The 27,175-nt window shown below is 44.2% G+C and overlaps 1 protein-coding gene across 1 annotated transcript in view; it reads left to right on the forward strand.

Annotated features, from left to right (window-relative positions):
- Positions 1-18,201: 18,201 nt before the first annotated feature.
- The window catches only part of SLC24A3 (solute carrier family 24 member 3), a 504,574-nt gene continuing 495,600 nt past the window's right edge, over positions 18,202-27,175 (forward strand). Inside the window, exon 1 of the mRNA XM_039220101.1 lies at positions 18,202-18,395. Within this exon, the coding sequence (XP_039076032.1) occupies positions 18,263-18,395 (133 nt within the window). The 5' untranslated portion in view covers positions 18,202-18,262. The remainder of the gene's footprint in view (positions 18,396-27,175) is intronic.

Below are 27,175 nucleotides of genomic sequence, written 5' to 3' on the forward strand. Positions count from 1 at the left end.
ATGTGTTCAAGTTTCTTTTTTTTTTTTTGGGGGGGGGGAATTCTTTATTGTTTAGTTTTGCCCTGATCTTTAGTATTTTTCTTCTCCTAGTGGATTTGTGGTGCTCTTTCTCTCTCTCTCTCTTTTTTTTTTTTTTTTTTGAAAAGTCTGGCTAGAGGTTTGTCAATTTTGTTTCGTTTTTCAAAAAACCAACTCTTGGTTTCATTGATGTGTTCAAGTTTCTTTTTTTTTTTTTGGGGGGGGGAATTCTTTATTGTTTAGTTTTGCCCTGATCTTTAGTATTTTTCTTCTCCTAGTGGATTTGTGGTGCTCTTGATGCTCTCCTTCTAGTTCCTTTAGGCGCGCTGTTAGAAGATTTTGTACTTGTGCTTTTTCTAATTTCTTGAAGTAGGCCTGGAGTGCAATGCACTTTCCTCTTAGGACTGCCTTTGCCGCGTCCCATCGAGTTTGAATTGTTATATTTTCATTTTCATTTGTTCCATATATTTTTAAATTTCCTCTCTAAGTGACTGATTGGCCCATTCGTTCTTTAGTAGGGTGTTCTTTAACTTCCATGTTTTTGGAGGTTTTTCAGACTTTTTCCTTGATTGATTTCAAGTTTCATAGCATTGTGATTTGAGAGTGTGCATGGTATGATCTCAATTCTTTTATATTTATTGAGGGCTACTGTATGTCCCATTATGTGATCTAACTTGGAGAATGTGCCATGCACACTTGAGAAAAAAGTGAATTCCATGGCCTCAGGATGTAGAGTTCTAAATGTAACTGTCAAATCCATCTGGTCCAATGTGTCATTCAAGTCTATTGTTTAGTGATTCTCTGTCTAATAGATATATCCATTGCCGTTAGTGGTGTATTAAAGTCCCCTGCTATTAGCACATTCTTATCCATAAGATTGTTTCTGTTTGTGATTAATTGTTTTATGTATTTTGGTGCTCCCGTACCTGGAATGTAGACATTCATAATTCTTAGTTCTTCCTGATGGATAGAGCCTGTAATTATTATATAATGCCCATCTTCATCCCTTGTTACTGTCTTTACTTTAAAGTCCACTTTGTCTGATATAAGTATAGCTACTCCAGGTTTCTTTTGACTTCCAGTAGCATGATATATATTTCTCCATCCCCTTACTTTCAATCTGAAGTCTTCAGGTCTAAAATGAGTTTCTAAAATGAGACAGCAAATAGGTTGATTTTTTTAAAATCCATTCTGTTACCCTATGTCTTTTGATTGGAGCATTTAGTCCATTTACATTGTGTTATTATTGAAAAATATGAGTTTAGAGTCATTGTGTCCTTTGTGGGATTCATGCTTGTGGTGGTGTCTCTGGTACTTTGCGTTTCTTGCAACATTTCCCTCATAGAGTCCCCCTCAAGATTTCTTGTAGGGCTGGTTTAGTGGTGATGAATTGTTTCAATTTTTGTTTATTTGGGAAGACTTTTACCTCTCCTTCTATTCTGAATGAAAGGTTTGCTGGATAGAGGATTCTTGGCTGCACTTTTTTTCTGTTCATCACATCGAAGATTTCCTGCCATTCCTTTCTGGCCTTCCAAGTTTCAGTAGATAGGTCTGTAATCACTCTGATAGGTTTCCCTTTGTATGCTAGGGCCCTTTTACCCCTCGGTGCTTTCAGAATTCTCTCTTTGTCCTTATATTTTGCCAGTTACACTATGATATGTCATGCACAAGATCTATTCAAGTTATGTCTGAGGGGAGTTCGCGTTGCTTCCTGGATTTCAGTGTCTGTTTCCTTCCCCAGATTGGGGAAGTTCTCAGCTATAATTTGTTGAAGGACTCCTCCAGTGCCTTTCCCTCTTTCTTCTTCTTCTGGAATTCCTACGATACAGATATTGTTCGGTTTGATTGTATCACTCAGCTCTTGAACTCTTCATTCATGCTCCTCGATCAGTTTATCTCTCTTTTTCTTGGCTTCCTGTTTTTCTATAATTGTGTCTTCTCCACTCTGCCTCTTCAATCCATGCATTGGACGCCTCCATTTTATTATGCATCTCATTTATAGCATGTTTAAATTCATCACAACTATTTTTAAGCTCTATAGTCTTTGTAGCAATAGTTCCTCTGATGTCTTCCATGCCTTTTTCAAGCCCAGTGATTAATTTTATGACTATTGCTTTAAATTCTTGTTCAGTTATGTTGCTTATATCTGTTTTGAGCAGTTCTTTAACTGTCATTTCTTCCTGGAATTTCTTTAGAGGAGAGTTCTTCTGTTTCATCATTTTGGCTAGCTTTCTGTCTCTTGTTAATTTTAAAAGCTTGTTATGCACTCTGCACCTGCGAATACTGCTGTATTAAAGAAGGCTCTTTGAATGTCCAGGACCTGTCTGTTCAGGAAGTGTTCTTTGAATGGGGTCTCTTGGTCTCTTTTGTTGAGACTTTGGTTATTTTATTTCCCTACTCGTAGTGGTATTTGGGACTCTCCACCAAGTGTACTTTGGCTTGTTTCTTGAGGTAGCCCTAGAAAAGAAAACAGACAGACAAACACACAAGGAAGAAAGGCACACAAACCAAAGATAAATACAACAAACAAGCAAACTAAAAGGGAAAAAGAAAAAGAAAAAAAGATAAGGAAAAAGAAGAAAAAAAGATGAAGGAAGAAAAAAATAATAAAAATTTAAAAAAGAAGAAAGAAAAAAACCCAAAAGACAAAGGACAGTCTCAAAGCAAAAAACCAGAATTCCCAGCTACAAATAAAGAGGAGGGTGTATGCAGTGCTGATGGAAGAGCATATACAAATAGAGAAATGACAGGGCAGGAAGGAAAAGAAATTGGACAATGACCAGGCAGAGAGACTAAGAGGCTTAATTTAGAGAGACAAAGAGGAGAATATGGTAAGAGGTGAAGAGAAAGAAACGAAGATAATGTTATTCAGAGAAACTATATAGTCTGATAACTCCAGAGAAAGAGAGAGAGAGAGAAAGGTAGCAGTGGAAGTGTAGAATATACATCTAAAGAATGGATTAAATGTGACTGTTTAAGCAAACCAATGACCAGAGTGTCTGGTACAGCAGTAAGAAGGGATATGAATGAGACAAGGGAAAATATATCTGAATAGAAAGAATTGATCTAGAATTAATCACAGCAGTGGATCCATGTTGGTCTTGCCCCGGGCTCCAGTAAAAAAAGAACAAAACTAAACAAAACAAAACCCAAAGCAGCTCTATAGTGGGGATGGGTGTGGTTTGTTTTAGGCAGGTCTTAGCCTCCACTGCATCCCGCGGGTGGCTTCCTGAGTTCCTGCCTTAGTGGTTGTAGGGAGAAAAATGGTGGCACCCCAGTCCCTTCTCTAATCTAGTGTTGAAACTCACTCTTTTGGGTCTGTTCTCCCTGTGCTGTGGGCGTAGCTGAGGTGGGCCATGCTCTATGTCCCAAGCCAGGCCTTGTTTCCAGATCTTAGTCCTCGCGCCCCATTGATACCACCTGAAATATAAACCCACAGGCCGAGTCCCTCTGAGCAGTTTTAAGCTGGTCACCTCCCTACTGGGGATGGCGTCGAGCCAGAAGAGTGGTGGAGTGGCTTCAGGCGCGTCACTTCCACTCTGGGTCGAGTTGGCAAGCAGAGGAACCATTTCTTCTGGCGTCGCCTGAGACCGGGGTGTCCAGCTCAACTTCAGCTGCACAGCTGGAAACCGGATTATTCTGTCCTGAGCCAAGGTTTTTCTCTTCCCCAGGGACAGGGATAATTCCTTGAGCAGTTTCAACGACTCTTTCTTTTCCCCTCAACTCACCGTGGCTCCCCGCAAAGGAGGCTCCCTCCTCTCCCTCCGTGTCTCTGGGTCCTGGCCCGTTTCTATCTTCCCCAGTTCGCACTCATGCTATAAGGTTGTTTTCTCAGCAGACTCTGTCTCCTTTTCTTCCCAAACTCCTGGATTCTGTAAGGATTCCTATGGCTTCAGGCCTTCTCTGAGAGATGTGGGCAAGTGAAATGTACGGAGCTCCCTACTTCTCTGCCATCTTGCCTCCCAGTCTACATTTATTGATTTCTGAGTGTTGAACCAGTCTGGCATACTTGGAATAAATCCTACTTGGCCATGGTGTATAATTCTTTTTTTTTTTAATAATTTTTAAAAAATGTTTTATTTATTTCTAGTAGAGAGAGAGAGAGAGACAGCGTGAGCAGGGGAGGGTCAGAGAGAGAGGGAATCACAGACTGGAACAGGCTCCAGGCTCTGAGCTGGCAGTCAGCACAGAGCCCGACGCGGTGCTCGAACCCACGAACCGCGAGATCATGACATAAGCGAAGTCGGATGCTTAACCGACTAAGCCACCCAGGCGCCCCCGCCTTGGTGTATAATTCTTATTCCACATCTTTGGATTTGATTTACTAATAATTTTTGAGGATTTCTGCATCTATGTTCATGAGACATATTGGTTTATAGTTTTCTTTTCTTAAAATGTCTTTGTCTGGTTTTGTTATCATAGCAATGCTGGCCTCATAGAATGAGGTAGAAAGTTTTCTCTCTATCTTTTGTAAAGGATTTTAGAGAATTGGTATAATTCTTTAAATGTTTGGTAGAATTCACCAGTGAACTCATCTAGATCTGGTGCTTTCTATTTTAGAAAGTTATTGGTTATTGACTCAGTTTCTTTTGTAGATATAGGCCTATTCCAGTTGTCTATTTCTTCCTGGGCGAGTTTTGGTAAATTTCAAGGATTTAGTCCGTTTTATCTAGGTTATCAAATTTGTGGGCATTGGGTTGTGTATAGTAGTTCTTTATTCTTCTTTCAATATCAATGGGGTTAGTAGTGATGACTCCTCTTTCATTTTTGATACTAGTAATTTGTCTTCCCCTTTTTAAAAAATCAGTCTTGCTAGAGGCTTATTGATTTTACTATTTTTGAAGGATTCATGTTTTATTTTGTTGATTTTCTCTATTTTTTAAACTCTCATTTCATTCAAAATACTTTTAAATATTTTAAGATTTCTTTTTGACCTATATGTTATTGGAAGTGTGCTGTTTAATCTCCAAATATTTGGGGATTGTCTAGCTTTCTGTTGATTTCTAGTTTAATTCCAAAAGTATACTTTTATGATTTCTGTTCTCTTAAATTTATTAGAGTGTGCATTATGGCCTAAAATGTGGTCTATCTTGGTGAATGTTCCATGTGGGCTTGAGAAGAATGTGTATCCTGCTATTGTTGGATAAAGTAATCAATGGATGTCAATTATATCCAGTTGATTGATGGTGCTGTTGAGTTCAACGATGTCTTTACTGATTTTCTGCCTGCTGGATCTCTGCATTTCTGAGGGAAAGATGGTAAAGTCTCCAGCTATAATAATGAACTCATCTCTTTCTCCTTACAATTCTATCAGTTTTTTTCTCATGTATTATGACACCCTGTTATTAGGCACATACACGTTAAGGCTTGTTTCATCTTCCTGGAGCATTGACCTTTTTATCATTATGTAATGTCCATCTTTATTCCTAATACCTTTCCATGCTCTGAAGTCTGATCTGTCTGAAATTAATGTAGCTACTCCTATTTTCTTTTTATTAGTGTTGCCATGGTATATCTGTCTCTACCTCTTTATTTTTAATCTATACATAGCTTCATACTTTAAGTGTGTTTCTTATGGGAACATATAGTTAAGTCTTGATTTCTCAAGACAATCTTTGTCTTTTAATTGGTGTATTTAGACCACTGATGTTAAAGGCGATTTTTGATATAGCATACCATATTGGTCACCATATTTGTTATTGTTTTCTATTCACTGCCCTTGTTTTTTTCCCCCCTATTTTGTTCTCCACTCTGTTTCTGACGTTTGTGGTTTTTATTGAGCACTTTAGATGACTCCATTTTCTTTCCTTTCTTAGCATATCACATACTTTTTTCCTGGTTGCTCTAGAGTTGATATATACATTTATGATGAATTCAAATCCATTTTCAAATAATGTTACATGGTTAGTGCAAATACCTTATAATAACAAAATAATGCTAATTCTTCACCTCCACCCTTTGATCCCATGTATCATTGTTTATTGCTGTCATTCATTTCATATATACGTGTGTGTGTGTCAGAAATTGGATCTACATAAAGAAATAGCATCAGACAAGGGATAAGTGAAGGTAAAAGTAAAAACTTTCATCTTTCTTTTTCTTAATTGATCCAACAGATGACAGTGAATAATTTCTCCTACCAGAAATTTGGAAGTCCTTGATAATTGTATACCACTATACGTGATGATGTGATAGCTTTTTATCTTGGAGAGAGGAAAGAAATAGAGGTTTTTGTAAACGAGGAAGTGAAGGCACTGGGGCTTGTGACATTCTCCTAATCCTGCATATAACTAGAAAAGCCAGAAATAGCTCCTGATTCCTTTGAGTCTTGGTTTTGGGCTCAATTCATTTATAGTTCTGGAACCAGAGATTGTTGCTTAGAAAGGAATAAAAGTGATTTGCTGTGTAGAAAAAGGAGCCCTTGTTGTAACTTCAGGGTCTCCAAGGTTTCTTTTAAATACAGAGAGAGAATAATGCATGTTTTAAGAACAAAAAAAAAGGAACACCTTTGAACCATGACATTTTGAAGTTGGTAGTCATGAACAGCATTCCAAAAGGTCTGACCAAAGACTTCTTCATGAAAACGACTCTAAGTAATCAAAGACAAAATGGTGATTATGAAATACTTTGTTAATACTAATAAAATATATATGACAAAATAAAAAATACAATCTGTTTGATTGTAAATAAATACCTCAGCTTGATTTATGTACTTTACTAACACTAGGTTTGGGATCATATAGATAATTATTAGATTTTTCCCCTTTTGGGGTATTTATTTATTTAAAGTTTATTTTGAGAGAGAGAGGGAGTGCAGGAGAGCGCGGGGAGGGGAGCGGAGAGAGAGGGAGAATCCCAAGATTCAGGTTTGAACTCATTAATGGGGAGATCAAGAGTTGGAAGCTTTGGGGTGCCTGGGTGGCTCAGTCTGTTGAGTGTCTGACTTCAGCTCAGGTCATGATCTCAAGTTTCGTGGGTTTGAGCCCCACATCGGGCTCTGTGCTGACAGCTAGTTCATAACCTGGAGCTTGTTGCAGATTCTGTGTCTCTCTGTCTCTCTGACCCTCCCCTGCTCACGCTCTCTCTCTCTCTCTCTCTCTTTCTCTCTCTCTCTCAGAAATAAATAAAACATTAAAAAAAAGTTGGATGCTTAACTGTCTGAACCACCCAGGTGCCCCTCTCTTCTTGTGTTTTTAAAGCACACTTTTTCCTTTAAAATTTTTTTTAAATGTTTATTTATTTTTGAGAGGGAGGAGGAGCAGAGAGAGAGAGAGAGGGAGACACAGAATCTGAAGCAGGCTCCAGGCTCTGGCCTGTCATCACAGAACCCAGTATGGGGCTCAAACTCACAAACTGCGAGATCATGACCCGAGCTGAAGTCAGATGTCCAACTGACTGAGCCACCCACGTGCCCCATGAAGCACACTTGTTCTTTTAAAGAACATAACTCTGTATTATAAGCCTTGATTCCTTTACTGGTAGATTCATATCTATGTAGAGATTGAGAAATCTGTGTAATAGGTCTTGAAGTTGGGTGCTGCACTACATAAGTAGCTCTCTGTGATACCAAGATAGGATGGAAATACAACCTATGGAGGGGACCATCTGTTTTCCTCTCTCCTCCACTCCTTGTTTATTGTTTGAACACTGCTCACCTCTCTTCTCAAATTCCCATTTTACTCTCACATACTTAAGTCTTCTCTAGTAGTTATTAAAGGCTTCAAGGAAATGGTAGGTAACTTTTAGATAAAATGGTTAAATACCATGCTAATAATTACTGTGAATAAGATCCACCAGTGGATGTTAAAATTAGTAAGTGAAAATTTGAAGTGAAACAAAATTTGCATAGCTTCAAAGTATCTCTGCCTACCTCAGATATTAACTCCAAGTGATCAAGGTTTACATCGCCAGTAATAAGACATCTTGACACCATAAATCCCTTGATAGATTCAGTATCATGTCCCTGCCAAAAATGTATAACCTCATGCAAGTTATGAGAAAACATTAGGCAAACCTAAATCGAGTAACATTCTACAAAATAAACCATCAGTGCTCTTCACAAGTGTCAAAATCATGAAAGATAAAGGAACACTGACAAATTGTCATAGATTGGATGAAACTAAGAAGTAATTACCAAATACAATGTGGGATCCTGAATAGGATACTGGAACAGAAAAAGAACATTAGAGGAAAAAGTGATAAAATTTGAGCAAGTTCTGTGGTTGACTTAATAGCATTGTACCTGTGTTAATTTTATAGATTTGGTTATCATAGTTAGGTAGATATCTAAGATGATAACATTAGGGGACATTGAGGGGGGTCTACAGAAACTCTTTTTATTATGTTTGCAATTTTCTGTAAGTTTAAAATTAGTTTGAAACAAATGAGCAAGGGGAAAAACAGAAGAGAGAGACAGAGAGACAAACCAAGAAACAGATTTAGAGAACAAACTGATGGTTACCACAGGGGAAGGAGTGGGGGATGGGTGAAATAGGTGATGGGGATTAAGGAGCGCACTTATCCTGATGAGCATTGAGTAATGTGTGGAATTGTTGAATCACTATATTGTGCACCTGAAACTATTGTAACACTGTATGTTAACTATACTGTAATTAAAATTTAAAAACTTAATAAGAGAAACCATCAGAAAAAAATCAGCTCAAAATAAAAAGTTAAAAAATTTATTGGACTCAATTTTTAACAGCTCAAAGGGCTATTTTTTCCATTCCTTTAATAATTTTTGTCATCCTACTCAAAACCTTGATATTTTTGGACATAATATTCTAACAAGAATATGACTAATGCAAATAATGGATGGAAACATTTTGTAAGAAAATAAAAAAAATTTATACCAAGCCAGAGTTGTATTCTCAAATTCTCATACTGCATTTTGAAAGTTTAATTTATACTCTGTTTTGTGTTTCAAGTGCATTCTGGCGGTGTTATGAACTAACATGGTTTATGATAGGTGTGGGATTTAACTCAGAAATTCTTGTTTTGAATATTTTCTGGAATGGAGGGACTCACTGTTCACAGTTAAATGTTTAACGATGTGGCTGAAATTCTTATTCCTTGGGGGCTTCAGAATCTATTGCTTGTAGATTACTTTAAATGCTAAACATTCAGAATTTGGTTTTGTTGGTTTTCCATATTTAAGAGGTGTTTAAAAGCAAATGAGACATTGCAAGTGCAAAGAATAAAATGGTATATATAATCTCGAGTGTTATAATTTGTAGTTAGCCACAAATATGGGTAGTTATGAAGTCTGAGAGGAAGTATCAACCAAATCCATGCTATCATCTGCATAGGAATCTGTGGATTGTGTTAAAAAGCAAATTCTGATTCAGCAGGTGTGTAATGGGCCCTGATTTCTGCATTTCCAAGCAGCTTCCAGGGGATGCCATGTTGCTGGTCCATAGATGACTTTTTGGACAGCAAAGACCTACATGGCTGGAAGGGAAATGGAACAGATAAGTCCTGTCTACTTAAGGCAGAACATGTCAATGAAGGGATTTAAAATTAAACAAGTGAAATCTTTAAGTACCTGAAGTCAGTGCGGCCATAATCAAAATATTAGGAAATCTCTCCAATGACTCAAAGTGACAAAGAGTGCCACAGATGATGCAGCAGTCACCTCAGTTCAGATGTTGCCTGAGCAGAAAGGATAGAGAGCAGGTTCAGTTTGAGAATAAACTGAACCAGTCACCGGCACTTGGGTAGGAAAGAACCCTTCTTCAGGCGTCCCGAAATCCCCCGGAGGATGTCTACCACTGCCACCAGGGGGCGAGCCACCATCGCTTTTCAAGGTCGGCCATGCAGACTGTCACCTCCCCTTGGGGAGGCTGGTGGCCTGGGGGATGAAATGAGATGAGGAAAAGGACACAGCACTGTACAATACGGGGCCATCCCCTGTCTTAGAGCCTGATCTAGGGTCTCTCTGGTGACAGGGACTTGGTGATGGGTTATGTGTTTACAACTCTTAGGATGTTTACACTTGGCAGCAGTCGAGCAAGCCGGGCTTGAAGTGGATTCTGATCTGCAGTTAGATTCCAGGTGTTGGGGAAGCAGGGTTTGCTGTGATTATCCTCATTAGAGATAACAAACGGTTATTAAATGTGAAGAGTGACAGACTTTGGCATCTCTTTCTTACCGTTGTTTTGTATTTTCAAAAGGCTGCATTGCTACAAACAGCCCTCTGAGGAAGGGCTGGCAGCATCTTTCTAGTTATCAGTGTGGAAACTGAGGAACAGGGAAGAAACGCCTGCACCTTAGATCTCTGGCCAAATCAGAGTCAGAAGCCCAGCTTCCTGTTCCAGCCAGCCAAGGCTGAGCACCTGGGTGGGCTGCCCCCCTCCTCTGCCAGCTAAGGGCTCCTCAGAAACAAGCCTCAGGGCACAGGGCCTCTGGGAAACACCGGGCAGAGTGGCTTAGGTAGGAAGGAGAGGCTAACGTCCCCTGCCCCTAGCCTTCTGCTCAGTTCTGCCAAAGTCAAACCATGTCAATTCCTCTCATTTAAGTCAACCGTCTTAACTACATACACATGAACTGATTCTTTTAATTTTTTCTTTAGTTTTTGAATTAAAATAAAAAATAGGACATGTTGATGTCAGAAAAATAATTCCAAAAATATAAAGCTGTATAAAATAAAAAGTGGAGGTCCCTCTTTCACTAATCCCTATCCCAAATCCTGTAATCTCGCCTCCAGAAGTAACTATTATCAGCCATATTAAAATACATACATATGTCATGTTGTATAAGTATAATTTTTTTTATTAAATAGGCTTCACATCCAGTGTGGAGCCCAATATGGGGCTTCAACTCACGACCATCAGATCAAGACCTGAGCTGAGATCAAGAGTTGGACGCTTAACCGACTGAGTTACCCAGGTGCCTCATAAGTGTAATTTTTATATAATACAAGCATATTTATATATGTTTATATATTACATATATTTATATACCTATAAATAAGTATAGAGAGAGCTATAAATTTTATATCCATATATATTTATATCTCTATATGTTTTGACATCTATTTGCCTATCCAGAGACACAGATGATTTTGCTTAACTTTACAAAAATGACATTGCACCGTTCTTAACACAGCTTGCTTTTGCTACTTAGGATATATACCATATCTATCAGGATGAGGTCTCAAAATTTAAAAATAATAAGACATTTTATAGATCTATTTTCTTTTTAAATTTTTATTTATTTTATTATTTTTTATTAAACAATTTTTAACATTTATTTATTATTGAGAGACAGAGAGAGACAGAGCATGATCATGGGAAGAGCAGAGAGAGGGGGGAGACGCAGAATCCAAAGCAGGCTCCAGGCTCTGAGCGGTCAGCACGGAGCCCAATGTGGGGCTTGAACTCACAAACCATGAGATCACCACCTGAGCTAAAGTCGACACCCAACCCATTGAGGCACCCAGGTGCCCCAATTTTCTTTGTTTCTTTTTAAGTTTATTTATTTATTTTGAGAAAGACAGAGCCTGAGCAGGGGACAGGCAGAGAGAGAGAGAGAGAGAGAGAGAGAGAGAGAGAGAGAGAGAGAGAGAATCTTAAGCAGGCTCCTTGAGGTCAGCACAGAGACCAACTTTGGGCTCAAACTCATGAAATGGGAGACCATGACCGGAGCTGAAATCAAGAGTCGGATGTTTAACTGACTAAGCCACCCGGGAACCCCTTATAGATCTCTTTTCTTGATTAAAAACATGGATTCTGAAGCCTAGTATTTATATCTTCACAAAACTAAGCTGCCAGGGCCCTCCATACCCCACTCCACATCCTGTGTGTCAAGTTTACATCCACAGAATGAAATTAGTGGGGCCTAAGTGTTTTCTTTCTGAATGATTCTGATAGAATGACCAAATTGTTTGAATTATCAATATTCAATTTTTGTCCTCTGAGAATTCAAAATTTTGACCCCTCTATTATCTCCATGGCTCTGGATTATTTTTTTTAATAGGAGTCACTTTTATTTTTAATAGCACTTGTGTGAAACAGAAATAGAGCCTTAGGAATAGGGTATGTTTGTGTGCCCTGTCTTTCATTCTTCCAGACGCTCAAAACAAGCCACTTAAAAATATTGACAAAAAGGGGCTAGGCAATATATTTCTAATTTTTAGATTTGCCCTCTAGGATCAAAAATACACACCAAGCTGTATTCTCTCGAATAGCAGATGTCAACACTTAACCCTTAGGAGCTTGTGACGGATACAGATTTCCAGGCTTCCTGAATCCCATTCCCCTGGACGGGGCTGGGAATGGACATTTCTCACAAGCTCTCTTGTATTTTTAAGCCCACGGGGGTTTGACTGAAGGGCGCTCCATGACTCTGCCACAGACTGGGCGGGAATCTCTCGCGATGGTACCTTTTCTACTTTCTTCTCATTTAGAAGAAAAAGAGGGCAGAAAGAATGCATAAGAAATGGGTCGTGCTTTTTCTGTTAAAAGCTGAGTCCAAATCTTATGCACATCTGAGGGATTCTTCTAGGCTTGTCTTTAAAGGCTTGACCCCCCAAGTTTGCCGGTTGACCTGTTGTCCTGTAGTTACCCTGGGGTAGTGTAACCGGTTTGAGAAGCAGCCTGTGACTGTTTCTATTTCAGCTGAAGTTCCTTATAAAACTAGCCAGTCTGGGAGGTCATTTGTCTCTGATCCAGAGGCAGTGGTTTCATTATTCTTGGCTTACACTGAACTTGGAAGGGAACTGAAGCATCAGGTAAAAACAATCTATACCTACGCAGCATGAAAAAAAAAAAATCACAGTTCTATACACCAGTACGGATGGATTCCACAGGAACAAGCGTCCATTTACCTGAAGTTCAAGGACAGGCAACAATGACCTGTGAAGGGTTGTTTTCAGAGAGTTATTGCCTGTAGGGGAATTGGCACAAGGGGGCCTCTGCTGGGGTTGGGGGGGTTCAGGAAATGTTTTAAGTCGTGATCTGGAAACCATGTAGGGTGTATGCTTAAGCTGTGTGCATTTTATGGTATGTATATTATGATACTTAAATACTTTTTAATTTTTTAAAATTTTATTTATTTATCTAATTTTTTAAATGTTCATTTATTTGAAAGACAGAAGCAGAGCATGAGTAGGGGAAGGGCAGAGAGAGAGGGAGACACAGAATCTGAAGCAGGATCCATGCTCTGAGCTGTCAGCACAGAGCCTGATGTGAGGCTCAAACCCATGAACCACAAGATCATGACCTGAGCTGAACTCGGACTTCAGCTTAACTGACACCCAGGCATCCCTATTTATTCATTTTTTAAAATGCTTTATTTATTTCTGAGAGAGAGAGAGAGAGAGAGAGCGTGAGCAGGGGAGGGTCAGAGAGAGAGGGAGACACAGAATCTGAAACAGGCTCCAGGCTCTGGGCTGTCAGCACAGAGCCTGATGCGGGGCTCGAATCCACGAACGGCGAGATCATGACCCAAGCCAAAGTCGGATGTTCAACCACCTGAGGCACCGAGGCGCCCCTCTATTTATTCATTTTTAAGTAGGCTCCAGGTCCAGCATGGAGACCAACGCAGGGCTTGAACTCATGACCTTGGGATCAAGACCTAAGCTGGGATTGTGAGTTGAATCCACTAAGCCACCCAGGCACCCCACTAAATATTTTTTTAAAAAAGGGCAGTAGGGGAAGGCTGGGTGGCTCAGTTGGTTAAGTGTCCAACTTTGGCTCCGGTCATGATCTCATAGTTTATGAGTTTGAGCCCCATGTCGGGCTCTGTGCTGACAGCTCTGAGCAGGGAGCCTGCTTCAGATTCTGTGTCTCCCTCTCTCTCTGCCCCTCCCCTGCTCACACTCTGTTTCTCTCTCTCTCAAAAATAAACATTAAAAAATTTTTAATAAAAAAATAAAAGGGTGATGGGCAGCTGTGAATATGACAGTGTTCCACTACGAAAACAAAATCCACAGTTATATCCATGTAAGTCAAAATCACCAAATGTAGACAATTGTGCAAAAGGAAAATAAAAAATTGGATACTATCATAAAATTAACAGTTTCTTTTAACTCTGGTTGTAAACTGAACACTTAACATAGCACGAGTCCCACCTTGCAGACTTGGGTGTTACTCAAATGCCTCAGAAGTGTGGACTCACACACACAGGAATGATTATTTTGTGTTCTTCAAAATGCTGACAGCGCAGGAAGAGTCTAAAAGAACAATTTTACTGGCTTTTTGAGAAAGGCAGCCAACAAGAATGGGGAGTGAAACATGTGGTCAGGCTCTCCTGGGTGAGACTGGGGTTTCATCCAAATACGGGTGACTGCATGCGTGCAGGGTGACACGTGTACAGGTGAAAAGCAACAGGTCAATGCTGTAGTTTGCCAAGGTCAGGCAGTGACAGGAGCCTGTGTGGTTGTCTCCAGGCACATGGAGGGAGTGCTATACCTGAGGACTATTCCAGAAACATTCCATGGAAGAGTTTCACCCTTTCATTCTCTCATCTGCCAACATTTGTCTTTATTGTGTTTGAAGGTTTTCTGTGAGGGGCACCTGTCTGGCTCAGTTGGAAGAGCATGTGACTCTTGATCTCAGGGTCATGAGTTCAAGCCCCTTTTTGGGTGTACAGCTTACTTTGAAAAAAGATGTAAAAAGGTTTTCTGTGAACATTCAGGGGTCTTTGTTCTTTACTTGGGTGATGTCTCCCTGTGTTATGGTGTAGCCATGGTGAGCACCTCACGTAGCAAGTGGCTTCTCTAATTTTCTCATTTCTTCCTTTCCTTCCTTCTCAGTTGGTGGTTTGTCTGACACACTGGCATTGCTTCATGTTATGGAGCTACTACCTTGTTTTGCTGTGGAAACTGTCTTGTCAGGCTGGGTGATGTGGGCGAGGGCGGCTGGAGACCTAGGAAAAGGCAGGAGGGCCCAGAAGCTGCCGGCTGTCCAGGCACAGATAAGGCCCTGCTCCTTGGCTGATGTTAAGGGCTCTCCTGGGCTGAGCATCAGTGAAGGTGGTCAAGGGAGGCTTTTAATTCTGTTATAAAGGCAGAGCTAGGAGACAGATGAATCACTTCTGGGCCCCCGCATCAGGCTCAAAGTCTTTGGACAGCACTGAAATTGGAATGTGGATAAGGAGGTAAAAACAGGGGGTCTGTGTGATGACCTCCAGCACTCAGTCCTGGGTGAGGAGGCACCTGGCTCAGTCCTGGAAGAGTGAAGGCCTCCGTACATGTTGGGCTGATGCCTTCCTCTCCAAGTAAGCTAATCCCCAGACTGAATATCAGGGCCTGGAATGTTCTCCCTATGGTTCCCTGCACAAAAACGTGAGATCAAATACAAACAGATTAAGAAATAAAAGGAAAAAGCTACCTGAGGACTGATGACGATCCTGATGGTGAAAGGTAAGTAGCACATTAGCTATTTTAGCTGCTGCTCCTAACAAAATTCAGTTTCAGGTGTGTGTGTGTGTGTGTGTGTGTGTGTGCCTCTGAAGACTAGGAGACAACAAGTAGGACAAAAATAACTGTTTTCCTTGGAAGAGGAGCCCACTGGGGTCTGTCTCCCTCCCCCAGTGCTGACAGACAACTTAGGAGTCTCCTCTCCCCCGCCCCAACTCCCCAAGTGTGCCTATTGAAGAAGAGGGACTTCCCTGCCCCAAGAAGAAAGCTTCCATCTCCTTCCTGCAGAGAAGCCCTCGCCTAGAGAGTGGGGTGAGGGTTCCACCAGCGCAAAGGTGCTATCAGGCTGGGGAACAGGATCCCCCATTTTTCACCATGGGTGGAGACTGGCTGCTTGGGGATCTTTGTTTTTACTTCAATACCCTCTCTGCTCTGAAATCTGTCAAAATGAATATTAACTAAAGTGTCCTTTCTGTGTGCCACAGGAATGATCTGTCTCTCATTTCTTCCTCTGACTGCAGGTGTTGGGAGAATTCTAGGCAACTGCCAATTCCTGGTTTCTCCTCCCTGCTCCCTCCTGGATACCTCTCCCATTACCAGATTACACAATTCCTTGTGCCCGTGGCGATTTCCCCCAGAGCTGGTGTTGTGTTCAATTAGTTCCACGTTCCCTCTTTCACTTTTATTTTTCCTATTTACACTAGAAAAAGCTATTTGAGTATCTTCCCCAGTTAGCTGAATGAAGGCATGTGCTCAGCTCCTAACCTTCCATTCCTCTGTCTCTGAAAGTTTGAGGGAGGTTTTTGACAGATTTCAGAGCAGAGAGGGTATTGAAGTAAAAACAAACTGGAGGATCCCCCCCCCCCCCCCCCCCCAGCCTGGATAAACGTACATAGCTTTAAATCCTTCTCAGTACCTTGGAACCAAAGCATAAGGACAACCACACTGGCATCACAGGGAAGGTGCTCTGTGTGTCTGGGAATATGTGTGTGTCAGCCAAGCTGACAACACGACTAAATACATGATATGACCAAGAAGCAGAAAAGTATTCCAGTCTCCTTGAGTGAAATGGTCCCTCTGTAGCAGGAAGCCAGCCACCTTTGAAGGCTTGCTTTGTTATTTGCTGTGACCCTGCTGTCTCCAAACGATGTCTGGGACTATCTTAGAGACTGTGGGATAGGTGATCACCCACAGATCCCCAAGGTTGGTGACACACTTGGACTCTGTGGGTGCTCCCAGACCGAAGAGTGGAGAAACTTCCTTCCTTCTCACCTGCCTAGATGTCTGCCGCTACATTCCTTAACATGACCGGATTCCATGGAGACAGTCACCCAGACAGACCCCTTGGTTTCCAGGCGATTCTTTTTAGTTTTCAGCCCCATCGCAAAGCCTGTATCTCCGGTCTATTTATCTGCCATCCGGCCTGCAGTTCTAGGGAGGTACCTGGAAACCCTAGCAGGAAGGGTGCATGGTTCTGAGACCACTAGGTGTTCTCTCTAAATAGGCACATTTTGCAGGGCTGTGGGCTGGTCAGACTCCAGGACAGATAGCATCTTAAGTAGGTGAGGGTGGGAGCCGAACTGGGGGCAGGGAAATGGGGGAACTAGGGATGTGACCTTAGGGGGTAGGGGCAGACTGATGCTCCCTGCGGAAGGCCAGGGGCTTCCTCCCGAGGTTGGCTAGGGATCCTCAGGCCGCCTCACTCAGGGACAGTGCCAGCTGCCCCCCTTCCTTCAGCCACAGGATTGGGTTGGGTCCAGCGCGATCGGGGAGTGAAGTGTGAGCCGAGCCAGCTGGGGGAGCCGGGACACCCCCGTGAGCCAAGAGCCTCCAGTGAGTCCAGTTCCAGGTCCAGAGGCTGGCGCGCAGGGGATCCCCACAAGGGGGCGGAGGGAAACCCAGGAGGCCCGCGGGAGGAGGCGCGGCTAGCGGCTGGGCGCGCGCAGCAGAGCGCACTCGCGGCGTCTCCGCTCGGGGTCGACAGTGGGGAGGGGGCTGAAGAGACCCTCTTTCTCCGAAGTTTCAGGCGATTCCTTCTGCCCGGAGACCCGCCTCCCCGCGGCGTGCTCCCCCAGAGGGGGCCTTCTGCGCCGCCCCCTTCCCCCCGGCACCGCACGGTTGAAGGATCGCGCGCGGGGCTCCCTCCCCAGCTCAATCTCCTCCCCACGCGCCCCCTCGCCGCCGCGCCGGCCAGCGCGGGCTGCGTCCCCGGCACTGCCCCCCGCCCGCTTCCGAGCCTGAGACGCCGCGCCGCCGCAGGCTGCGGGAGCTGCGCCTTCCGTGCTCCCGCCTCGCCCGTGCTCCCGGCGCGCTCCGGCCCCGCTCGGCCGCGGCTCCCCGCTCTCCGCGCGCGGACCATGAAGTGAGGGAGCGGGCGGTCCCGCGACGCGCTCCCGCAGCCGGCGAGGCCGGAGCCAACCCGGGTGGCCTCGCCAGCCGGCGGAGTTGGCCAGCGGCAGGCCCTCCTCCCGCCGGTCCTTCCCCGCTCCTCCTCCTCGGCCGCCGCCGCCCCCGCCTCCCGGCCGCCCCCGCCGCCCCCGCCGCGCCGCCGCCCGAGGCCGAGCGCGGACGCCGAGCGTGGGAGCCATGGCGCGCGAGGAGGAGAGGGACCCTGAGCGCCGGGAGGCGGCGGCGCGGGCCAGCGGCGAGGAGGAGGAGGAGGAGGGCGAGGAGGGACTGAGCGACAGCGACGACGAGGACGAAGACGACGAGCCCGGCAGCAGCGGCGAAGAGGAAGAGGAGGCGGCGGCGGCGGCCAGGCGGGAGCGCAGCGAGGACGCGCGGCTGCAGCGCGCAGGGCTGCCTCCCGCCGCCGTCCCCGCCGCGGTCGCCCGCGACAGGAGCGGCCGCCGCCCGCCGGGGCCGCTGCCTTGCCGCCCGAGGATGCCGTCGCCCGACGACGAGGACCGCGAGCGTCGCCGGAGCCGCCGGAGGGACCTCCTGCTGAGCCAGCTCTGCTTCCTGGCCTTGGTGGCGCTGCTGCTCTGGTCGCTGTCGAGCATGCAAGAGCATAATGGTGAGTGTTCGCGGCTCGCCCCGAGTGGGCGCTGCGGCTCTGGCAGCTCGGGGCTCCCGGGCCGGGCGCGGGGCGAGCGGGCTGGCCGGCAGGAAGGGGTGCCGGGCATGGGGATTCCCCCTGCCCCCTCGGAGGGGCTTGGGAGGAGGGGGCTCTGGAGGGAGGACTGCGCACTGGAGTAGCGGCCGGCACGCGGGGGCGCCTGGCTGGCCCTGGGAACCTTTACCTGTGCCTCTTGGATCTCTGTCCTTCTTCCCCATCGGCAGGAGGGACTGGCTGGGGACTGGAGGCGGTGGGGACTGTTACCCTAAAAAAGTCTCCCAGGGCCAGCAATAAAGTTGTCCTGGTACAATTCAGTACCTGTGCAGGTAACCACCTGTACACCTTTGGCTTGTTGAGGGCACGAAGGGGGCTGGTTGACTGGTGAAACACATAATTCCCCCGTGTTCCCCATACAGAACAGGCTGTTTGGACCAGGTAGAAAGCTCTGTACCCGCCTTTCCAGAACAGGTGCCGGGAACTCCGGGGAGGAAAAAGTGTTGGCTGCCTGGCTAGGGTTTAAGAACGGACTTGTTCTCTTTCACTCACTGCTCCTTGGAAGACTCACCCCTTTTGTCCACTTGCAGCTCTGGAAGAAATGATTCAGATCGTACTGCCCATCACTCTGCATATGCTCTCATGGTGCCCTGCAGTGGGTCTGCCCTTTCCCCACAACTTTTGTCTTATTTGTCCTTGGCCTTTCTTGAGCTGAAATAGACCAGACCTTGTGGAGAAATGTGCTCGGAACAGTTGTCCACTGAAAACAGTTTGGACCCTGGGGGGCAGCTGTCTAAATAATGGAGGGAAAGACTTGGAAGAATAAGAATGTTGTAAAAACGGTTTTATATCCCAGCAGTTCAAGTGACACGGCTCGTGGGAAAACAGCCGTAAAAATGGTTGTGAGAAAAAGCCGTTAGAAGTATGTACCTCGGTGTTAAGAAAGATGTAGCTCTAACACAAGGCGTTGTGAAGTGCAGGATAAAAGCATTTTGATAGTGACGATGAAGGGTGGCATCGGTTAAAAAAGGGATCTCCCCCAAATTGGCTGGTTTTGTGCTTCATGGGGAAAGCAGATGGTCCGTCTTGGTTCAGACTCTTGACAGACTTCATCATATATGGTAATATGAGGGAGTTCATCCTGGTCTTCGGTGGAGCCATCAGGACTCCAGAACTCTCTTCTTTTCTCCCGAATCGCAGATTATCTGGCGATGGGGACTGACATTCTGAAGAGGAGTGTGCTGGAGAGGGAAACTGGACTTCTCTTCAAGGGCAGTGTCAGATCTGCCAAAAACAGTGACTGACTGATTCTCACGAAGAGGGTTTTGGTTACCCCCCTTTTAATCTTCCTGATTTTTGTGAGTGCACAGCCAGTCTGTACTTGATGCCACATTTGGAAAAAGCCATTCTAAGTCAATTACATGCCAGCCATGTTTCCTGCATCCTGAGGCTCTGGGAGTCCTGGAGTAGTCACCACTCCTAGGATGTAAAAGACATTTTCCTAGATGGCCAATGTGGCCCATACAAATCAGTCAGTGGCTTGGGACTGCCTGGGGCCCTGGGAAAGTTGGGATGTTCAGGGAGAAGGTGGCGGGGAGACATTCTGTAAGCTAGAAACCTGGTGGCTAGAATGTCATTTTTTTAAATGTTTTTTTTTTTTTTATTTATTTCTAGGAGAGAGAGAGACACCGTGAGCAGGGGAGGGTCAGAGAGAGAGGGAGTCACAGACTGAAACAGGCTCCAGGCTCTGAGCTGGCTGTCAGCACAGAGCCCGACACGGGGCTCGAACCCACGAACCGCGAGATCTTGACCTGAGCGAAAGTCGGACGCTTAACCAACTAAGCCACCCGGGCGCCCCTAGAATGTCATTTTGAAATGGTTTCCTTAGCAGTGACATTTCTTTCCAGGTGTCACCAACTCCTACTTCGTTCGTACAACCCTTTACCTGGTCCCTTCCCTTGATCTCTCTCCTCCCATATTCCTCTCTCTCTCTCTCTCTCTCTCTCCCCCCTTTCATAAATGTAGGCCTTCAGAAGACCCCTACCCCAGAACTGGAGAGAACTGTGAAAATCCAGCAGTGTGAAGGGGGATGCCATCCAGGCCCCCAATGGCATACCAGTTGTAATTCTGTCTCGAATCACCTTTTCTTCAAGGAGATACTCATGATTTCATTACATGATGCCTTGCTGATTCACAGCCAAGCCCAGGTTTTTTTGAGATCATATTCAAAATATTAATTAATATGTGTGAATCTGCAAGTGGTTATTTAGCTTGGTAGGGTTGTCCTTCAGCATACTTAAGCTTTTGAATAGTGACATTTTACCCTGGAAATTTGCGTGCTAACTCTACTCAAGCGTCCTGTCAGTATGGATAAAAAGTTTGGAATTTGGCCTTGTTTTAAAGACCCTGTGTCTGCGACAGGCTGAGCGATTCACCTAAGGTCGCATAGCAATCGAGGAGTAGAGGGAGGACCCAACCCGAGGTGGCCTGGCTCTTTGATCCCACCTCTGTTCCCTGGTATTCATGCTACCATCTGGGTGTAGTTTTATAATATTTATATAACCACATGGGGGTTACTTTCCTAATGACCAAAGGGGATGTATTTTTTAATACACCTTGAAAACCAGTGATTAAAATGTAACTTCTCAGAAGCCTGTTTTCTTAACACATATCAATTTTTCTCTCTCCCTTTCCTTTTCCTTTCCTTTCCTTTCCTTTCCTTTCCTTTCCTTTCCTTTCCTTTCCTTTCCTTTCCTTTCCTTTCCTTTCCTTTCCTTTCCTTTCCTTTCTTTTCTTTCTTTCATACAAAGGACTGTTCTTTTACCAAACCAAAATAGAGATGTGTGGCAGTTGTGTTATAGAATGTTGTATAACATTTCTGACGGTGTGGCACCTGAGCTCCCTTTCTTGATGTCTAACCAAACTCCGGTATTGACTCCTTTCAGCTGAGATAGGACACAAGCATTATTAAATACAGGTCGAGGAGGGGTTGCTGCTGGAATCAAGAAAGATGTGAATCGTCACAAAGACCAAAGCAGGAGTAGGAATTGGTGGGTGAGGTCTTAAGTGCCTCGCACCGTGCTCAGTACACTTTATGCGCATTGCCTCATTTAATAGCTGCACACCCTCTTCACAGACACTTGAGCTTCCAGTGGTAGAGGAAGACGTCCTTGGTGCTCTGTTTAGTTGTGGCTGATAAAGATCACATTTTAAAAATCTGTTTTCAAGGTCAATTGTAGTAAGGTGTCAGGTTGGTTAAACGAGGGTTTTCATTTCTTTTTCTTGTTTCTGCAGTGAGAATGGATTACTTTTGTATGTTCTGAGTGGTCTGAAAATGTTTAGTTTTTCTTTGAAGTGAGGAACCCAGTCAGCTTTTTCCAGAAGTGGTGTGAATAGAACCTAGAGTTCCATCTCGGGAGTGATGATCGACATCCCTTCTAGAAAGTTCCTAGGTAGGTGGATAGCAAATAAGAAAAACATATATGTAATATATATAGCTCAAAGTTTATGTATGTATTCTGGCCCAGTTACTGTTTCTAATAACATCTCCTCGAAACGGAGTGGTGTAGAACTACCGTTTTCATAGATACTTTGGGTCAGGAATTTGGACGGGGTGTAGTAGGATGGCTTATGTCTTGCGTGTCTGGGGCCTCAGCTGGAAAGATCGAAAGCCTGGGTGACTTGACAGCTGGGTCTGCAGTCATCTGGAGGCAACATCACTCCCATGTCTGGGGTTGATTCCAGCTGTTGGCTGGACTCTCAGCTGGACATTTACCCAGAACACCTATGTGTGGCCTCTCCGTATGGCTTCTCCACGTGCCTTAGTGGGAACTTCCTCAGAACACAGCAGCTGGGTTCCAAGAGCATGCAGTGGAAGTACACAGCAGTTTTGTGTCTTAGCCTCAACAGTCACGTGGTATGACTTCCACTGTTTTCTTTTGGCCATGGCATTGACAGATGTCAACTTAAGTTCAGAAGGGGGACATAGATGCTACCACTTACCCAGTGGACAAGTGTCAGGGTATATCGTAAAGAGAGCAGGTAGGTGTGTGTGTTGTGGCTGTCTTTGGAAAATCAGGGATCCAAAGGATAATAACTTAGAGAACAGAGACATTTCCCAACGTGGTAAATGGTGAGTAATAAATACATATTTGAAATATTTTCCAGTTGTGAAGATGTGGCAGCCCATCTTAAGTCGGGTTTGGGATCCACAGGTGGTATCAGAAAGGAGGGCTGTGTGGGTACTTGAACTGCACATTTCACTTGCAGATCGGAGAGCTCATCTTTAGGTTTGTGGCTTCCTCTTCCTCCGAGGACAGTGGCCACGACCTCTAGATCTCTTGTGTGGTTTACGGGGATGCCTTGCTGGATTTTTCCTGCCTGGATATTCTCCCTCCCTGCCCTCCTTTCCATGCTTCACTACACTAGCCTTTCTAATGCTCCTCAAAAGGGTGACATTTCTTCTGGTGCCAGACCTGTCACACATGCCAGTTCCACATTTACCAATCAGAGCTCATTCATCTCTCACTTCCGGGTGCAAGATCTTCCCAACCAGACTAGGTCCCTCAATTTTGCTCCCTGAACACCCTCTATTTTCCCTTCATAGCATTTATCACAGTTGGAAATTATGTATTTATTTGGCTGTGATTTGAGTAACGTGTCCTCTTCACCAGATTCTAACAAGCCCCTGGAGGTCAGGGACCCTCTGACCTTTGCTCGCCTTTGTCATCTGCATCACCTGCCCATAGTAGATGCTCAAAAGGCACTTGTTAAGTGAAGAAGCTCTTTTGATTTCTGAACTACAGTACCTGTGATACAAACTAGCGACTGTGTGTCAGGAACCCAGTTACTGGCATGCATTTTAATCTCACGATTTAGAATTCTGCCCCCACCCCCATCCATCAAATTCAGTGTTGTTACCCATTGTTCACTGACTAACACAGAGCAGCAGAAGGTGAGTGCCTTGCCTTGTGTCACTTCATTAAGTGGCAGGATTTGAACCCAAGACCACTTGCATACGAGCTGCATGCCCCTGCATTCCCTAGCCCCAGCTTAGGAGGACATGAATAGAAAATGGGAATCACGCTGCCTTTTTCAGTCGACTGGGGAGAGTAAAGGAGTAACAGAAGGTTGCTTTCATAGAAGCAGTATTTTAGAAACACATTGCTTTTCAACCTTTTCTATTTTCTGCCTAAACATATATAGATGTGTCTCTCCTGGCTTTTCTTAGCTGCTCATCAACCCAGATTTTTCTCAAAGATTTCCTTTACTTGAAAGCCTTGATTCCTTGTGGGAAGATTTCTTTTAAATACCCTGGAGGGTTGGCAAAGCCAAAAGAGTTGCAAAACCAGCCATTTGCTGAGAATTCCAGGGCTTGGTGGAAGTTGGCTGATAGGACAGAATTTTGGCAACTCTCTTTTTCCTCAAGGAGATTGCTTTTCCTTGAGCTATATATATTTTGGGGGCAATAATAGTATACTGACTCTTGTATTGGGGAGACTGAGGTACAGAGAGTTCAGAAGATGCCCTTGAAGTCACATAGCAAATGGGTGGTACTGCCAGGAAGGTAATTCAAGTTTTTCTGCTCTTTTCCTGCCTTCAGTTTCTGCAGGACTTGTTTGGCAATGACTTTTGTTTGTCTTTGCAACAGTTTGAAACATGGTGTTATCCTGTAGGGTTGGAGAATTTGAGTATTAAGGATACAACAGAAGAAGGTTTTCTCAGAGTGAAATGTAGTGGTCACCATCCAGGCAGTTTTAATCATGGATGACATCTTCCAGACTCTCTGCTGTGGCTACAGTGCATCCGTCCCGTCCTCATTCTCATCCCTGAGGGTGGTGATACTCCTCATTGTTGGGAATCTTGGGGGGCTTCACCAGATCTCCCACCCCCACCTTTGTAAGCGGTCCCTTCTGAAACAGTCTTCAGTGGTACCCCTTGAATGAGTTCCTGCCTGGACCCCACTGGTAGAAGACCGAAAGACCTCCATTCATTCATCCAGTTAACATGTGGCATGCTTTTTGCTAGGTTTAGGGGTGACAGCAGTGTCTGTGATGGATACCCAGAATATTGTCCTCATGGTGGCTTAGACTTTAGTGGGAAGAGACCCATTAAACAACTAGTTTTCACGAATTATGGGAGCGGTGAATGAGAAATATAGCAGGGCGTAGAGGAGGTGTTGGAAGTAAGGAGAAGCTGGAACCTGGAAAATAAAAGGAATTAGGTTGGTAATAGACGGGGAACAAAAAAACAAATGTATAAAAAAATGGTCAAAAGATACTGGTAGGCAATTCACAAAGCAGTTGCCAATGACCAGTAGATACCAGTAAGAATCCTCAGCCTTAATAATAATCAGGGTAATCTCATTTAAAAATGACAAAATACCGTTTAAAATATCAGATTGGCAAAAATGAAAATGTCAAATGTTAACACAGGTGTGGGAGAGACAGCTTCTCTCATTTACTTCAGGCGAGGGTATAAATTGGTTCCCTAAACACTGTTGGAAACTGTAAAGTGATAAGGTTTTAGGCACAGGCTCCAAATGAAACCTTGGCTAATAAAAAATTTAATGTTAAAAAATTTTTTTACACTTTTATTTATTATTGAGAGACAGAGCATGAGCAGGGGAGGGGCAGAGAGAGGGGGAGACACAGAATCTGGAGCAGGCTCCAGACTGAGCTGTTAGCACAGAGTCCAGCGCAGGGCTCAAACTCATAAACCATGAGATCATGACCTGAGCTGAAGTCGGATGCTTAACCAACTGAGCCACCCAGCGTCCCCCTGCCCCAAAATTTTAATGTTTATTTATTTTTGATAGAGAGACAGAGCACAGGTGGGGGAGGAACAGAGAGAGAGGGAGACACAAAATCTGAAGTGGGCTCCAGGCTCTGAGCTGTCAGCACAGAGCCCTACACGGGGCTCCAGCCCACAAACTGTGAGATCATGACCTGAGCCAAAGTCAGATGCTTAATCGATTGAGCCACCCAGGTGCCCCAACCTTGCTAATGTTTAGTGAGATGTGTACACAGGGGAATGGTGGATTTGAATGGCAGTGCATAGACATTTGACACTTGGATAGAAACTCAACTTTACCAGAGGCTCCTGGGTGGCTCAGTTGGTTAAGCATGCAATTCTTGATTTCGGCTCAGGTCATGATCTCATGGTTTGTGAGTTTGAGTCCCGTGTTGAGCTCTGCACAGAACCTGCTTGGGATTCTCTCTTCTCTCTCTTTCCCTCCCTTGCTCACATGCTCTCTATGTCTCCAAAAATAAACAAACATAAAAAAGAAAGAAAACTCAACTTTCCTGGACACATTTGTGACCATGGAGAATGTTGGTCATGACTCTTTGAACTCTAGACTTCAGACATTGGAGGGAACAGGAGAATAGGCCTTTGCCATTTCTGGAGGTGTTCAAACCAATATAAGTTGCTTATCTAAATATAAGTTGCTTATCTAAATCATGAAATCTAGCCATTATTCCTTGCTTGTCAATCACTTCTCATTTCTAGGAGGGTGAGAACAACTAAAGTCTGCCCCTCTGTTGACCTAGTTCAGAGGAATTTCACATTTGCAGCTTTGTTTTTCACTTCATGACTCTCTGCTTCTGCAGTGTTTGACCTCAGCAAAAGCATTTTCACTTTAGTGACAAACAATGCGCTATGAACCAGGAACAGGAAGTAACAAGCACATTTCTTGAGTAGGATTTTGTTGTAAGAACAAAGTGGGTGATGGGAGGCATGAGTGACCAGGAGAAAGGGGGTGCCACAAGTTAACATTGCTGAGTCAATAGCACCATCTTTAAGAAGGAACACTTTTGGACATTTTGATTTTGATTACTGGTAGGACATCTAGGTGGAAGATAGCTGATTGTTAAGAGTCAAGATCATAAGCAGTTGCTACAGATAGATACCTAGGGAATAGTATGCATGAGGGTGAAAATTGTATCTTTGCTTGGCTCCTGGGTTTCCTTCTTCTCTGCACATTGTAATCTCCTGGGAACTTTAAACTTTACTTATGTCTGGGTCCAACACTCCCCAAAGATTCTGACATAATGTTCTTGGGTGTAGCCTGGTTATTGGTTTTTTTTTTTTTTTTAAGGGAAGCAGATAGCTCCAGTGTGCAGCCAAGACTGGGCACCACTGGGCTAGATCAGTGGTCAGTATTTACCTTGTCAGTGCCGCATCAGTGCTCTTTGTACCTGAGCTGTGAAGCATGCTGGGCTTAATTTTTCTGTTCTAAATGTGAATGAGTATTTGTCTGCTTAGTTTTCTCAACATTCACCACTAAATGAACCCCAAACTTTCTTCTGGTTACCCTCTCCTTCTCTGCCTATGTACACTGCCATTAGATATTCTATCCAGTTCTCTTTTTGAAGAAATCCTTCTCAGATTCTTCCAGCTTCTTCTAGTCTGGAGAGGTTGCTTGTTAAATCTGCTGCCCAGTTGTCATCTTGAGATCTGCCTTCAGCTTCATCCTGCCTGTGGGTTCCCCTCATCCCCCAGCTCTCCCTGTGTTGCAGGGAACCTGTGTGCATTTCCTGCCCTGCTTGATTTTATCCCTTCATCTATGGTGCAGTTTTCTGGGGCACATACCTCCAGGTGCCTCCTAAGACGGGGTATGGAAATAACAAAACAAAGGTTGCAGACATTGTAGTTTGAAAAAAGGTTTGAAACTACATAATTAGAGCCTCACACTTTGAAGATAGTTCAGTGGCAGGGTGAATTTACATTGGAACGCAATTTCC

The sequence above is a fragment of the Hyaena hyaena genome, unplaced genomic scaffold, assembly GCF_003009895.1.
Source record: "Hyaena hyaena isolate Hyena2069 unplaced genomic scaffold, ASM300989v1 scaffold_859, whole genome shotgun sequence".
Classification (NCBI taxonomy): Eukaryota; Metazoa; Chordata; class Mammalia; order Carnivora; family Hyaenidae; genus Hyaena; species Hyaena hyaena.